General features: G+C 42.4%; 1 protein-coding gene across 1 annotated transcript in view; it reads right to left on the minus strand.

The window, feature by feature from the left end:
- pdlim4 (PDZ and LIM domain 4) overlaps positions 1–17,379 on the minus strand; it is a 161,784-nt gene that overhangs the window by 68,674 nt on the left and 75,731 nt on the right. The window contains exon 3 of the mRNA XM_083634927.1: positions 11,791–11,872. Coding sequence (XP_083491053.1) covers positions 11,791–11,872 — 82 coding nt within the window. The remainder of the gene's footprint in view (positions 1–11,790; positions 11,873–17,379) is intronic.

Here is a 17,379-nt window from a genome sequence, read left to right on the forward strand (position 1 = left end):
AAGTATGTGACCGTCTGAGCAAATAGTCAATTCATTGAAATCATAAGGACATGTCAACTGCAACCATTTCATATATTCAGCTGAAATAAATAACATCAAAGTGGTGAACACTGCAACTGCAGTAGATACTTTATTGAGAAATCACACATCTTATATCCACACACAATCTAAAAGATGTAAAAAAAGCAATACAAAAAAATAACACCGGCCGTCATTGTGAGTTTTTAACTTGTAATGCCACGTTCCTTGGGAAATGCTTTCACCTGCATTATACATGGGAATGATGAGAGACAGCTTTATTGGCCACACATACAAGGGGAATTGTACTCCGGTTTGCTTTGGTCTGAAGGTACACACATACAAGGGAGAGAAATATATATATGGAAAAGAGATGTTAAACTCAATGAGACTTAACCTGGTTAAATACAGGTTCGTGAATTATATATATATATATATATATTATATATATATATATATATATAAATAAAGAACGGAAGGTATGCAAAAACTAACAGGCAAGGCAGGAACAGTTAGAAAAACAAATAGAAAAAAGATTACAGTGTGTTTGCTCTATGCAATTATTATTCATCTTTTTCAGTGCAATGCTACATACATGCTACGTGTTTCCAGATATTGCACGATTTATATGCCGATTTCAGCATGAGGTGATTGTAGTGCAGCGAACGGTGTGCAGAGTTTAATACAGATATGCATCAGGCTATTTCTGTTATCTAGCATTCAATGTGAATGGGGCTTTGGGTCAGGTATTGCACAGTTAGTTACAGTAAGTTGTACTACAGTAAACATGAAATTAGCTGATTCAGGTGTCTTTGTAGTGGGGGAGGAGAGAACAAAAAAAGACAAATACTGGCAACCGCTACTGCACAAGGCTGTGTGCAGATGAAGTTGGCTGTAATTTCTGGACCTGGGGGGCGGGAGAAAGGTCATCGTTGCATCTCGGCTTTGTTTTGTGCCAACGTTTTTTCATTTGGGAGGGGGGGGGTACTACTGTAAAGTAAGTAGTACACTGTGCAGTGTACTACTTACTTTACTCATCAGTCTCTTTCCCTTCATCATGATTGGCAATGACCAATCGGTTATAAATCCAAGTAACCATGGCCTTTTTGTCTAGTCTGTTAAACAGGCTCAACTGAAATTTTGGGAAGCCTCTGTAAACTCGGCCGGGTGCACGAGTGAAAACCTTATTTTCAGTCATCACTCTTAGCATGATGCTGATGTCTCCTTCGCGATTAGCGATAGTGTGCTCTCCTGACTGTGGCGTTAGGTCACAGTCTTCATCAAAAGCCTGCATTAGCTCCGTTTGAGCCCCAGTGGTCCTGCTCATGTCTTGTGCAGTCTGAAAGTTAACATTGGCACCTTGATGAAGCATTTGATCCTTTGTGTAGCGAACATAGTGTTCACAGTTCAAGTCAAGGGCTACGTTTCTTCCTTCACCACCAAAAGTGTTCACTGTTCGGTTCCACCTCAGCCTATGTGCAACCCTTGGGCTTTGTAATGCATGCAGGTCTATGTGGAGTTTAAGGGCTTCCAAGGCATATTTGTGTCGTCCGGACTCTTTGAAATGCAACATTTTGTGTTTCCAAAGGCGGCATGTCCTGTTTCCATCCCCTTCCATGATGGAGTCATTGAAATTTCTTTCAAGAAGAGACAGTTTCAGCAGCCCACTGTGGTAGTTGTAGACAGTATCAGCAGCGATGTCACTTTTGCTTTCTTCTCTGGCAGGATCATGTGTTACTATTCTGGTATCGTGGTGTTTAACTTGGTGGTCAAGCAACTTTTTACGACTGCTGAAGGCAGGGTGGTGATCACACATAGCACATGAAATGGCAGGTTGTGTCTCTGGGTTGCTAGCTTTTTTTTTGGTGTCCTCTGCATCATTTCCTAACAGCATTCCCTCCACGTTAATAATGTGGGTGTCAACTATGGCGAACATCTGTCTGTCAAACCAATCCTGCTTTTCTGTTGCAGATGAAAACAGTGGTGGTGGATCATTCTTTATTGTGTCCTGAATCGATTCCATCCCAAAATGTTGGAGAGTTGCTGCAGTGATTGAGGCATCTGTAACATCATGGAGGAAGTCGTAACAGGGCCGGTAGTGTTGCCCAAGTGCAGTTTTGGTGACATTCTTGCGGTCAATCAGGTTTCTTAACTGGTACATGGTTCCAGCCTCATTAGAACTAGTGTTGTACAGTGTCTTGTACACCAGGTCTGTGAAGTTCATTGAACAATGGAAATCTGCAATAGCTGGAAGTAGGCCTTCCAGTTTGTCTTTTTCATGCCTAGCGTTTTGTCTGCCCAAAATGACTGCATCAGCATTTTGCTTGGTTAACTGATCACCTGTGAGGATGATTTTCAGAGCTGGCTTCATTTTTGTCTCTCCTTCCACATCGACAGGAATGTAAGGCACATACCTATCACTGATGTACTGTAGAGCCTGGGTCATATCAGCAGACTTCCTTTCATCTGTATTCAGCAGACCTAAAGGAGTTATTTCTGTCTTCCTTGTCATTGCAGCTGAATATTCATGGGGCAAATGCCATTTGACATTGTCCTTGAATTTCTGGAGCTGAGGAATTGTATTGACCACAACACGTCCCACTAACTCCTTATACTCCTGACGTAGAACCTGCTCGTCCTCTTTGTTTGGCACTAGGTCATCCATTGGCACCTCCATCGGAGATCTAAAGCGGTCTTCTGGAAGGTGCTCACCACTGACTCTCTCTTCATTGCCCACCATTATGAGCCAGTGGTAATCAATCCGCTGGTGTGATACTGTCATGGTGTGGGGTGTCACAGTCCGGTCGAGATTATCGATGGTTATCTGGATGGCTGAATTTATGTCCTTTTAAAGATATATAAAAAAAAAAATTAACTTAAGTTTTCATGCACCTGATGCATAAATACAATGACTAATACCATGACATACCAATTCTTCTGGAGCGTCGTCATCGATTGGTGGACCATGTCTTTGCTCTGATCCCAGGCTCTGGTCATCACTTTGTGCTGTTTGGACATCTGGGCAACCAGCAGCCTGGTGTGGGAAATATAAAATAAAATGTAAGTTCAGTTATGTTAGGCATTCCGATTTTATTTTATCCGAAGAAACAAATAATGTAACAAAATAAATTGCATTATTTACTTGTTGGTCACGTTGAACACTATCCTCCCTTTGGAGATTTGGAGATGTTGGATTGTCTGGGTGCTGCTCATCCATCATCAAGGACCTTGCACGACATACATTCCTCTTCCACTTAAGGTATTTCTTGTCCCAGGCCCCGCCAATCTTTTTTAATTTGAGAAGGCAGTTCTGCTTGGAGACACAGATACCTATCCTGGCAAATCGATCAAAACATCTCTTCTTTGATCCACCGTGCTGCATAACAAGTGCATTTCTGTACATTGGTGCACTCATTAATTTGGAACGTGCCCGAAGAAGAGTCGCACCTGCCATAGTCATAGTGCATGTCTTTGCCCGAGCATTCTTATTTTTTACTTTTTCACCAGACACCTGTGTGGAAGCAGTACTTGCACTCTGTAGAAACAGTAAGAATGTTGGTGCGTACGTCTTCCACTCATCCAGAACCTTGTCCCAGGAAAACCGTTTCAGGTCTGATGGAGTTGTTTTTTTCAGTATGGAGTTCAGTTTCTTGCTAGTCAGTCCTTGGCATTCCTTGTCCACACGCTTCAAAACCTGCTTGATGATAATGTTGTCTAAACCAGGAACATCCATTAACAACTTTGGCAATCTGTTGGTGTGATTGGCTACAAGACAGGTGGCAATCTTCTCCAAAGGACCAGTAAGAATCCTCGTACGCGTGGAAGTTGGAGTGGTGACAACAACCTTACAGAAAGAGAAAGATAACAAGAAAATTGTTAAATCTCTGATTATAATTTGAAATAATTTCATAAGTGTTATTGTCTTAACAGGTATATTGATTAAACTCTCGTAATAAAAAAGTTTGATTGAAAGACAGGTTTCTCCAGGGTGACATGACATGCTGAGAAACATTACAAGAACCACTGCTACTTGGAAGATTGTGTGTGTGTGTGTGTGTGTGGGGGGTGTGGGGGGGGGGACTTGAAGTCAGCGGGGGCCATGGGCCTTTGTTTGCTGGCCTGTGGATGTGTGGCAGAGGGGGGAAGGGTGGACCAGATCGATGGGGGCTTGTTAGGATATGTGAAGAAGAAGGCCCAAACACAAAAAAGTTAGCCATTTTATGCATCAAACAAATCGAGTAATTATGAAATCTACCAAAACAGCTATAAGAACTTGCAACATGGAAATGTTCCGACTAACTACGCTGTGCACCTTGAAGAGTGTATCAAATGTATATTTAGAACTGCTCTCAGAATGTTGTGGTCGCTGATTGTTTACTAATCTTGAATATTGCCTTGACCGCTGTGCTGCATAAGGAACACCAAAACTTCCTTTTATTGTATTGTATCTTGCATATCGTGGCAAATAAACTAAGTGTAAAAAATAACACGCATCGAAACACACTAATTTATTTGCTTACACAAAATATATCAATTGAAGCCCCTTCGCAGACCTATGTGCACCATGTTACTACTTTAACTACATTTTGAAGTATTTAGCCTAGGACCTAGAGGGGTAGTTTAACTTCATTCAAATAACAGAAGCTTTTTCAGTGGTGCATCGATTTATAATTACATTTTTGTCCGGATAAATATCAGACACAGTGCCACAGCTCATGCGTCACGGATGCTACGATTTCAATGGGAAGTAGTCACATCTAGCAGGCAAAATAGTTTAATAGTTTCCTCAACAGTGTGATAGACAGCTTACCTTGGTGATTCGTTGGGTTTGTTGTGAATCTGGCATTGAGGCAGCACCTGGATGCTGTTCTGGGTTTATGCCAGCGCCGGTCGTCTCATCTGCTGGTAGGATTGCTAGTCCCAAATCATCGCCTGGCTCCTCGGGTTCAACGCTGGGAAAAAGGCTTCGAGCTGCCGGGCTGGCGCTGGTAGTGCCAGCATCCTCTGGGGGAACGGGGGCTCTTTTGACCTGCTGACTGGGTGTTGAGGGTGCACATCTCTTAACCCTCGTCATAGGGTTCGCATTTTCAAGAACAAAGCTGCGAATTCGCTCCACATCAGCTTTGCTCCGTCCATAGCGTCGCAAAAGCGACCGACAAGTGCCACATACCGCTCGAGGGAGACCGTCTCTCAATGTAACTGGTGCTCCTGTAATGTCCTCCAAAGCAGACGTGTAGTCTGGACGGACGGATGAATCTCGTCCTGTTAATAGATTGTGTTTGTTTCTGAACGATAAATATGTTTCTCCACAAACGCGACAGACGTCAACAAACTTGGAAGGAGTTTTCGTCGGTGACTGCGAAGCCATTTTGAAATTTTACCGCTGAGTATTCAATTCACATGTTGCTGGTACGGCGATGTTTTGCGAGACACCGGATCTGCATGAGCGTCACTGCCCCCAGAAAGCAGGCCCGCCCACAACACTCATGATTGGTTCTCCGATGCAAGGCGTCAAACAGCGCCACCTAACGTCATGCAAAGATTTAAATAGTAATATTCTCAGTCTTACAGGAGTGAAACGGATTAAGACTGAGGGCTGAGTCTAGGGTCAGCCAATTACTTCCTATTGTGTTTATACATCCTGTAAAAGCACAGTACTCATATTGTGTTCATTGTGTTAACTGTGGCCAACACTGCTGAGGGGAATGTTTAAGGTGTGTGCAAACCCCTAAGAGCAGCCAATGAGTCAGACTATGTTTGACCAGGTGAAACAGACGGTGTTTTGAACAGGAAGTCGTAACACAACTGGGTCAAGTGGGCGGGGCTACATAAGGTGAATACAAGAGTGCAGAGCCCCCAAAACTGTGGCTCTTTATTATTCAAATCCATGATTAAAGCTCTATTGAGTGTTTTTCCACAAAACACAGCATTTTAGTACCGTTTAAGAGCTGGCCTAGTTGACTATTTACTATTACCCAACACATGCTGTGCTACATGTAAGACCAATTATGTTTATAGCTCTTGAATTCAATCCTTGATGCTATTATTCAACACATTACTCTCTTGTTGTTTTTTTTAAAGGCAGACCCCTGACAGATATTGGGAAGCCTTGTTCCATTCATAAAACAGATCCTGTATCATGCACACATTTTTCCAAGCAAAACCAATTCCAAGCAGTGAAAGAATTACAGTCCGTAAGTCATGCAAGGACTCTATCTGTCAGCTCCTATGAACGTTAGCCGGGAGAATTGGCCCTCCTGCTGTCAGTTCCTGGGCCCAGACTGAAAGGCTGGGTGACGTGAGATTCAGACCTCTGGGCTTCCGCATTGTGGAGCCGCATTCTTTCCACAGGGCTATATAGTGCTTGGCCACAATAGCTATCACTTTAATAACAGGGCAGCAGCAGCAATGAATGGGATTCTGATCTGCTCGCCAAAAAATAATATTTGACTTGCACATTGACCCATAGGCAATTTACATCCACTTGAAGCTGCCACTGTGTACTTTCAGCGAGGAATTTTGAACGCCTGAAATGCCAATAGTTATAGTGAGCTGTTCCAAGAGTGAAACTGACAGCTGAGCGCCGGAAATGTCGACGCAAAATCAGACCCACATTCACAAAACACAGATTTCTCAATCTCAATCTCTCTCTCTCTCTCTCTCAAAAAAAAAATGTGATGAGATTTGGAATCACAGTGCTCAAACCAGTCAGTGTGTTACGCTTGCAATGCATCAAATCTTTTAAAAGAAGGTTTGCACTTACATGTTGAAGCAGTATTTATTCTGAGACGGACCAAACGTTTTTGGCACTTTGGGTCATGAGATACTGAGGGTTTTGACCACCTTCCAATGAACACATCCTTACTGTCAGGCACATTTCATTCTTTTATTAAAGATTTGAAAGCTGCTTCGAGCGTTTAATCACTTGTCAAGTCTTTTTCCTCCCAGAACTGCACGGTGGAGCTTCCGATGAAACTCGGTTATGAAGCACTTCATCATAATCTCATCACAGCCATCCATTTGTATGCAATTCTGTTTCAGTGAGTCACAAATACAGTCAGTCCGCTAGTCTCTGGACCGACTTGCCAGGATGTGAGCACACAGTTCCTTGGAAATACATCACACCTTCCTTGTGAATTCCCCAGACTGAGCAAAATGGGAAGGCTCCAAAAGATGTGGCAAAAGCAGCACCATGTAATGAGTCAAATGTTCATACCCAAAAATATAGTCTGTCCTCATCGGCTTTGACCAGAATCTCCCGAGGTGAAAGGAAACACCTCACGGCTTCCATGTGTGGCTTCCTGCTCAGGAGCTCATTCCCACATGTGAGACTGTTGGTAAAGAACAAGGAGTCCAAGGAAACATCAAATACAGAATGTCATGTATAATGCGTGAGTTCATGGAGGGGAAGGTGTTTGGGACTTCTTTATTTAGCCTCAATGTGGTAGGTAGCTAGCCTGGTAGGTAGCATCTGTGCAGCTGCTTTCCAGCGGCTCCCTTGACAGTATTCTTGGTAACGAGACTGGATTTGCAGTGTGCACATCAGACTCAGAGTAATGCCTCATTCGGCCACAACAAGTAGGACCATTTTCCTCATTAAGTGGACATTTTACCTGAGTCAAACTAGCTTGGTCGGCTTCTTGAGGTTTCAGTTCTCACCCTGATAGCAAAGACTGATTCAGCCTCGATCTTTGTCCTAATGTTTAACCACAGCACATTTCGGCGCTACTGTCGGGTTAGTTGCGGTTACAGAAAACTCTAAATCGATTGTCAAATACTTCCCAATGATTGTGACACTGCAATGGCATTTTTTGCACAGTATTCACTGATCTTTGTGGCAAACCACACCCATCTGGTCGCCTATACAAAAGGGAAGGCTGAAACACGATGACAACTTAAATATTGTCACAGTGCATGCCTGCTACTACCTGAGATATTGCCATTATCTTATCATGCCCACCAGCTATTTGCCTCAGATAATTGAATACTTACAAAGTCCCAACTAACTTAATTTGGATTAAGTGGAAAACACAGATAGTTCCAGTGTGGATTCAGGGCAGCCAGTGTGAGAAAAGCCCCTGTGTGTGTGTGTGTGTGTGTGTGTGTGTGTGTGTGTGTGTGTGTGTGTGTGTGTGTGTGTGTGTGTCTGCAGAACAATAGTGCCAAAGTCACAGTTCCCCATAGACATTTGGTAAAATCCTTACAAAAATAGTTTTACTTGGTCAACCAAAGTGATCGAGCTATATTCAGAATCAGGAGACCATAGAACATTTCACACGGATCACCCAAAAAAATGTGAAATGTGAAATGAGTAAGAAACTCTGTTTGAATGGGGAATGAAATCCATTACAGTAGGTCCCATGCCGAACCCGGAAGGGGGCGTGACTTTGGCACTCTATACAGTACGTATTGCTACATGTCGGCATCACCCTTCAAGCCATATCCCAATGCAGCGGGAGAGAGAGAAAGAGAGAGCCTTGGTGTTTTTACGCAACCCCGGGGAATGGATGTTTCCTCTTCGCATGCTAGACAGAATCCACCTGAGCGTGAAGCTAAAGTGGCCCTGACTTGGCAGCTTGCAGCAGTCCAGGTTCAGTTTATTAAAGGAGACACCAGGGAACTCTTAGACTTCAGCGAGGGGGACTGGATCAGATGTTGCAGAGAGGAAGGACTGGAGGAGATGTTAACAGAGATACAGAGAATGGGGGGTTGGGAATGAGAGAACAGCATGAACGAGACAGATTGGCTACTCTCATATTACCCACACGCAAAGCCCTCCTATCACGAATGTCTGTGTTTGTATAAACAGTTGAGCTGATGGTTCCTCTCACTCAGGTTTGGTATTTCCTCATGTTAATCAAAACAAGACCCGGTGCAGAGAGGCAGCGAGATGCAAACACAGCGTCTCTTGAAGACTGCTGCAGGGACATCGGGCCTGTGTACTGTGCGTGAGAGAAGTATTTTCGGCTGGATCACTGTGTGGATTTATGCCTCTTATCGTAGTCCTATTTACATCACTAAAGATCATCCATAAACCACTGCAATTGGAATTATGATTCTAAATTCAAGTTGGTTCATTTTGTCATCTCTGTCACGTAGACTACAATAAAACAATGGCAACACTTTCTCTGAATTTTGGCTTATAACACATTCATAACACCATTCTTTGTCTCAGAACCTCAGGTGTTCATGTGATCCATGTGATTTGTGACATAGCAGTGGCAAAAAATGTAAATTTCTAGATTGTCTGAATACAGTAAAAGTCCCCTGGAAAGTTGCTATTTTCTTTACTGCCAGAAAGAGAGGGGGGAAAAAACATTTTCATTGATTCCCCCCCCCTACCATTTTCTCCCCAATTGTGCTCCCCCCTGCTGTCCCAGTCGTTGCTCCACCCACTCTGCCGATCTGGAGAGAGTTGTACTAGCACGTGCTTCCTCTGATACATGTGCAATCCCCAGCCGTTTCTTTTCACCTGACAATAAGGAGTTTCACTGGCAGGATGTAGCGTGTGGGAGGATCACCCTATTCCCCCCAGAAGCCCCACCCTCCCAACCCGAACAGGCGCCCTGAGCGTCCCACCGATCAGAGGAGGAGCTAGTGCAGCATCCAGGACTCATACCCCACTGACTTCCACTGACACGGCCAATTGTGTCTGTAGGAAGGTCTGACCAAGCCGGGAAGCACCGCTGCCTTGAATTGAACCCGGGTCTCCAAGCTCTTTTGCTTTTGTGTCTGCCACTGAAAACAATACGTCTCTTTCCTGTATGGTGTCCAACTCCCGTTGATGAGCCAACAGATAGGTTTCACTCCAGCCCTTTGTGTATCTGTTCAGCCCTTTTAGATAAGGATACTCTGCCATAGTGAAGGCCTGACTGCACAGCTACCAGCTAACAATACTTGACAAATGGAAATCTCTCACATGTCTGACTCACAATATGCTCATTGTCTGTCTGTCGCACGCACCCGCGCACACGCACACACACACACACACACACACACACACACACACACACACACACACACACACACACACACACACACACACACACACACACCTCCTATTCTGTCCATGTTCAGAAACCTGTGTGCCTGCCAACACTGGGAGAAGATCGTCTGCCGGGGTTCATCTTGCCTTAAATATGCGCTTGGCAGCTCGTACAATTGAACAATCAGGACACTATTTCCAAAGCGCTCCGGCGAAACAGTGGGACGCATGATCTAATTTAGAACCATGTGAACGATAGTTGCAAATTATGGATGGAATGTTTTGGTCGTTTCCATGGACGCCGTTTATGATATAAAGAGAAAAAGACATGGACCTCTTGCACCTCACAGGGAACTGCACTGCTGAGTCATGTCCCCAATGTGAAATATCCTCTGATCAATATTAGCTTATTAGCTTCCCTCTCGCCTCAGTGACTTGCTGTACTGTCAGTTTGTACAGATGCTAGCCCAACAATACGAAAAAAAAACAATACAACGATTTGAATGGGAATGGCAGTTCTACCTATTTAAGTTCTGTGCTCTTGACCCTCCATGGCTGGTGGTTTGACACACCTGTGTTAAGCCATATATCTCAATCCTCTACGAAGGGTCCTGAGGACACGTAACCAAGGGGATTCCCAGCCAAACAGACAGAGAGCTTTGCTTTTTTTTTATATAAAAATCCAAATCCAAGCCTGACCCAAATCTGAACATTAAAACTGTATTTTGGCAGGATGAGACTAGGGATGCACGATATATCGGCAATCATATCGGTATCGGCCGATGTTAGTCATTTTTTAACATATCGGTCATATCGGTATCGGTCAGATGTTGCAATGTTAATATCGGTTATCATTATCAGCCAAATTCTTCACATTGATATGAAATAATGCAGTAAATCTATGATTTATGGGCTTTTCCAAAGGCTTTGCAAATAAAGAAATGCATAACTTTTTCAAATTCAGTGTTAAAGCAGCTACGAGCAACTTTTTCGATTGTTATTAAACAGTATAAATTTAATATCAATGCATCACATCTTACCTCTAATAGTCGACGAGACCAACACAGAGTAGTCTCGCTTGAACCCCGAGTGAATCGGCCAGTGTTAGTCTGTCTGTGGCCAGGGCAGATCAGGAAGTGAAATGAAACGGTTTGCAGCAGCCACTTCAGCAATAACCACAAAATAACTTCCAAAAAACCTGTTAGAATATAACGAGAGATGTTCCCGAGAGTATGCGTGGCGTTCACATTGTTTATGTTATGTTGCTAGGCAGCGCAAACGGCGTAGGCAGGCAGCTGCGTTTCACTTCCGCGTTTCACTTCCGGGTGTAGCCGGGCCGGCGGTAGGAGAGAGAGAGAGAGAGCCCCCTGTTGACGCGAGTTTAGACAGACACAGACTTGACACGGCTTTGGTCTCAGCTACTATTATAGGTAAGATGTGATGCATCAATATTGTAATTATACTGTTTAATAACAATCGAAAAAGTTGCTCGTAGCTGCTTTAACATGTGTTTTTCAGTATGTACAAAATGTGATGATCATGAAAATGTGGTTTTATACAGATCATATCGACATCGGTAAATATCGGTTATCGGCCATAACAGCAATGTTAATATCGGTTATCGGCATCGGCCAAAATTTTCATATCGGTGCATCCCTAGATGAGACATTCAGCCTCAGGCCCGAGCACAGCGCCCTATTGGTCCCACGTCCGGGTGTGAATTTCAATCTGGAGCGTGTGTTGATTTGACAACGTAAACAAGATCATTCAGAGTAAACAGTGGTTACCTGTGAGTCAGGCTCCATGTAGGGACTTGTCTTGCCATCTTCACTAACTGTTGGCGACCACACTCTGTCTCCTGATCGGGACCTGAAAGACAATCAGAATCAAATCAGAATCAGCAAAGTACGTACTGTACATACAAGGGATTTGACTCCGGTTTGCATTGCTCTCAAAGTACTCACACACAGAGAAAGGTATGCACAAGCTAAAACAAACAAGGGTAGGTAGCTATTTGAACATTTACAAATTTTCCATTGACTATAGTATACAATAAGTGTGTTGTAAAGTATCTTATTTTAAATACGTATATATGAAAGAATGTATATGTATGTGCAGTTTATCTTTAAATAAGCCACACAGGATTGTAAACAAAGACAGACTGATATATGCATGACAAAGAGAGAGGGAGAGAGAGACAACGAGGAAGAGAGGGAGAGATAGAGGGGGGAGAGGGAGAGAGAGAGTGATGATTTCAGCTAAAAACAGGGTGTAAATAACATATTTTCAAGTCAACTTGGCATCACAGGGCTTGTGGAGACTTGCATTATGCCAGGTGAGCAGTATGGAAGCACTTTATGTATTCTTTCTGTTGTTTTGTATGTTTTTGCTCTTGGCCCCCATCACACTCAGCAGACAGCTCTCTGTGCCTGCCGCAGCTGGAGTGCAGTTCTCCTATCTCGGTGGGCGATGCGTCCAGAGTGCTTTACCCAGTGCACTGACTGTATGAGAGTACCTCATAGGACCCCACTTCAAACAAACTGAACTATCCCTTTAAGAAGTGGCTTAAGTATAATGTGCCATCTATAGAGTCCCAAAGTCACACCCTCTTTCGTGTTCAACATAGGCTACTACGACCTAGTAATATATTTCATGCCCCATTCATTTTCCTATAGACATTTCGTAAAATGCTTACAGTATAAAATATTTTTACTTGGTCAAACTAAGTGATCCAGCTATATTTAGAATCAGGAGAGACCATAGAACATTCCACTAGGACCAACAATGTTTTGTTTGTTTGTTTGTTGTCGTCTCGCTCTTTTTTCTTTCCTTCTTTCTTTCTTTCTTTCTTTCTTTCTTTCTTTCTTTCTTTCTTTCTTTCTTTCTTTCTTTCTATTTCTTCTTCTTCTTCTTCTTCTTTTGGGGGGGGGGGGGGTCTGAGTGAAATGTTCTATGGTCTCCCCTGATTCTGAATATAGCTGGATCGCTTGGTTTGACCAAGTAAAACTTTTAATAAGGACTTTATGAAACATCTATGGGGGAATTAAATCTCTTAGGTCGTGTGCCGAACCTGGAAGAGGGCGTGACTTTGGCACTTTATAACCCAAGCAAAGTCATTTCTGTGGCGCTCCATCACGTTCTGCTCGCAAACGGGTTTCTTTCCACAGAAGTTATTTATCAAGTATGATTATTGCTGGATTTGAATGTCTGAACAGAAGGTAAAAGGAGTTAAAATAAAGACGCTGTTTACTTTAATCCTCTTAAAATTACTGTAAGCTAGAGAAGATGACGACTTCAGTTTCACATGAAATCCCACTAACCGCCATGGTGTACAATCCTGGAATGAAATTGCCCCACATGCGCCAAAACTCTCACATATGTGCAGTTTGCACATCATGTGGCAGCTTTGTGTGTGTGTGTGTGTGTGTGTGTGTGTGTGTGTGTGTGTGTGTGTGTGTGTGTGTGTGTGTGTGTGTGGTGGGTGTGGGGGGGAGGGGGGCAGTGGGTTTAGACATTTGGCAGGCTTCAATATCAGTGTTGGGCAAGTTACTTTCAAAATGTAATATACTACATATTACTAGTTACTTTTATTTGAAAGTAATATGTTACTTTACAATATTACTTTCTGTGTAGAGTAACTTGTTACTTATTACACTACTTTTGCATTACTTTTACCAAAACAACAGCAGCAGCAGAATGACATCGCTGCCCCGGAACCATCCCGAAAAATTATTTCAACCACCTTGAAGTCAGTGTAAACAATCCAAAATTCTAAATGTTATTCTTTTTCTTTGTTATTCTCATCTATAGTGGTTATTTGCATAAAAACACACAGTTTGATTAAGAAATGATTGTATCTTTTTTAAATATGTGCTTTGATTTAATCAAATGTAACTCAATTTGTAACTTGAGTTACTTGACAAAGTAACAGGTATAATATTACTGAAATCCTATAAGTAATAAGTTATATTACTGAGTTACTGCTAAAAGTAATATATTACATGTAATATGTTACTTTTCTAATGAGTTACTCCCAACACTGTTTAATATAAGAAATGGGATATAGCCACATTCCAGCCCCCAACCCCATATGAAGATATAAAGTCTTCATCACATCATAACTCTATACTGTATGAGCTGTTCATATGAAGATATAAAGTCTTCATCACATCATAACTCTATACTGTATGAGCTGTTCAGTCCTTGGGTAGCGATAAATTAATTACTGCTATCTGAATCTTTCGCCCTCCTCTTCAGATTACCAGTAATTGAGTCCAGTTGCTTTTGCATAGAGAAATTGACCTAACGACCTATGGTTACAATGAAATACAGTAGCGCTCAGTTGCCCTTCTGAATGGGGCTTACATATAAAACGGGCTCAACAGAATTTATTTCCTCCATTTAACTCATTGAGTGCCAAGGACGAGTATGTTCGTCAATTCAGATACTAACGTAGAGTGCCAAGGACGAGTATGTTCGTCAATTGCGTTTTTTGACGGTGGGACGTGGATCAAAGCCTCAGGCATCTCCTGTACAAATATTGTAGCTATTGAAGGTGTATAACCTATTTTACGGACTCATTAGGTGGCGACAGTGCTCTCCAGATTAGAGAAAGGTCCGGAAAACAGCAGGAAAAAGCCCCGTGATGAAAGAGAAACCGCTCATGCTGCAGCCAGAGCCATATAGATTGCTCTGTCTGCAGCTGACGTTGGCTGCGAACAGCAGTCAATCCGCGCCCACAACTGAGCCCCTCTGCCTCTGTCTGTCTGTCTGCATAGTTTCTCCACACGATTAGCCGCCAGAAAAGCAGCACCCGACGCCGAAGGGCCAAACCTTTCCCTGCAGTCCGGTTTGGCATTTCCGTGTCGCGCTGGGAGCCGGCGCACAAAAACGGAGCGCTCCGAAAATAGACTGGGTGCGTGTTAGGCTGTGTGTTAGTGTGGGGAGGAGTTTGCAGCTGAGGGGGGGAGAGGGGGGTGGGGCACACAGGGCACCACACAACTACACCACGTCACTACATCAGAAAATATTAGCTTCAGACTCAGTGAATGTGCTTGAAATGCTTCATTTCACAAAAGGCGGAATAACTCAGCTTCTAATTTGAAACTTGTCTTTTTGCTCAAAACAACCTATCTTCTCCGGCTCATAACTAAAGAACGGAAAATGGTATCAATAAACTTTTTTTTGCAGATGATAGAAGAGAGTCTCATCGTTCTTTGTGCGTGTTCGGTGTTTACATAGTAATATCACACAATATTCTGTGGGCCTCGAGATATCACTGAAAACGCTCTGAAACTCTGGCACTGGGAGCGTCCGTTCTCCAAAAGTGGCTGGCACTCAATGAGTTAAGAGGCAGGGCATTAAAGGATAAGTTCACCAAAAAATGAAAATTCAGTCATCTACTCACCGCCATGCCGATGGAAGGACGGGTGAGTTTTTTTTTTTTTACAGTAGTCCACAAAACATTTGTGACCCGCTCTATCAAAATGAGTCGGATGTCGCAAATTGCCGTTTCTCTTCACAGGCGATTTTATGAGAAAATATTGACGTTGGCCATTTTCGGGTTTCACCTCATTTTAGTAAAATAAAGCCTTGGATTTCATTCTGTGTAAAGATTATTAAGAAATTTGAAAGCTAAATGTCGTTAGCAAAAGTTTGGAAGGACGAGAAAGCGAAACTTCCCGCTCTGCTGCTCTGGGCTGAGCATTCATTCTTGTTGCCAGATAAACTCGGTTCTGAGTGTAAATGGTAGGCTTATAAATAGGCTACTGCAGGATTTAAAACACTGTTTATAATGTTAGTCAGCATTGTATTGTGGAGTTTAGTTATAGAGAGCCGCAGGAACGAGTCCGGAACACATCGATGCTAACACTTACATGCTAACACATCACTATAATCTTCACACATGAGGACCACTTTTATGAGTTTTTAAGCTTTTATGTGCCGTTAAAAGGGCGGCTAGCAAACGGCTAAATGAGACTACAATGTCGACGCGGATATTATACGTCATCACGAGTGAACACGGAAATTCTTTCCCTCGCGCCGTTCAGTCACACAGTAAATATATATATATATATATATATATATATATATATATATATATATATATACACACAGTATATATTTTAATTTCAAATTTTTTATTAGGATTAACCCCTTGAGATGTATCATCTCGTTTTCAAGAGGGTCCCAACAAAGTCACATTATTACATACAGTAACAAAAGGACAAACATCAGACAAAACTAAACTAAAACAGACAAGAACAATACACAAACACATAAAATTGCTGAGAAAAACAAAAAGAAAGGCAAAGCAATCTCAAGACGGCCAGAATGGCCGATAACACAATGGATCGAGCACAAGGTACACAGATTCAAGGTAAGATTTCAGGGCAAATTTAAACATAGGAAATGATGACAGTGATCTAATTTCAACATGTAGGTTATTCCAGTCAGCTGGGGCTTTAAACATAAACGATTTTTTACCAATGGTTTTGCGAACATGAGGGACAGAAAAATAACATTGAGTAGAATGCCAAACTAAGTAATGTGAAGTAAAAGGTACAAGGAGATGTTTTAAATAAGATGGATAATTGAGATGAATACATTTGAAAATAAGTTGCAGCCAATGAAAAAGTCTTCTTGTGATAAGAGATGGAAAACTAAGTGCATCATACATAGTGCAGTGGTGGGTGTGAAAAGGACAGCCAAGAACAAACCTACAGATTCTATTGTAAGCAATGTTAAGTGGAGCCAGGTCAGGATTAGATGCATTTTGGTAAACAATGTCACAGTAGTCAAGCATTGGAAATATTAATTGAATGACAAGTTTCTTGCGGATAGAACGAGTAAAGCAATTTCGTGATCTATAAAGGACATTAAGTCCAAAGTTGACTTTGCGTAAGAGATGGGCAATGTGTGACTTGAATGAAAGTGTGGGATCAAGCCATACACCAAGATATCTATCTTCATCTACATTTTGTAATTATGTTAACTTCTTGTAAATGAAGAAGCAAATAAAATTTATGAATAAATAAATGAAGAACAATTCATAATTTGCTGGGGGCCCACGTTGAGAATCACTGTGGTTCATCCATTAACTTCACTCACCGAGACTTGATACACTTTGTCCCTCATGCTAGCCCTGACAACACCGGTAAGTACACCAGCATTTAGCCTGCACTGCTCCACATGCCCTGACTTATAGTGGTTTTCACCCCTATTTACACTTTTTTGTTCGTCTTTGAAAAAGGACGTGATACTTGAAATTGACATAGCCATGACCACTAGCACGCAATCATGGAACTGTCACTTGTAAACAAAGGCGGAGGCTGCCAGCTGTGGTGACGTGACGTGGAATATACAATCAATGCGTG

The sequence above is a fragment of the Poromitra crassiceps genome, assembly GCF_964638095.1.
Source record: "Poromitra crassiceps genome assembly, chromosome: 1".
Taxonomy (NCBI): Eukaryota; Metazoa; Chordata; class Actinopteri; order Beryciformes; family Melamphaidae; genus Poromitra; species Poromitra crassiceps.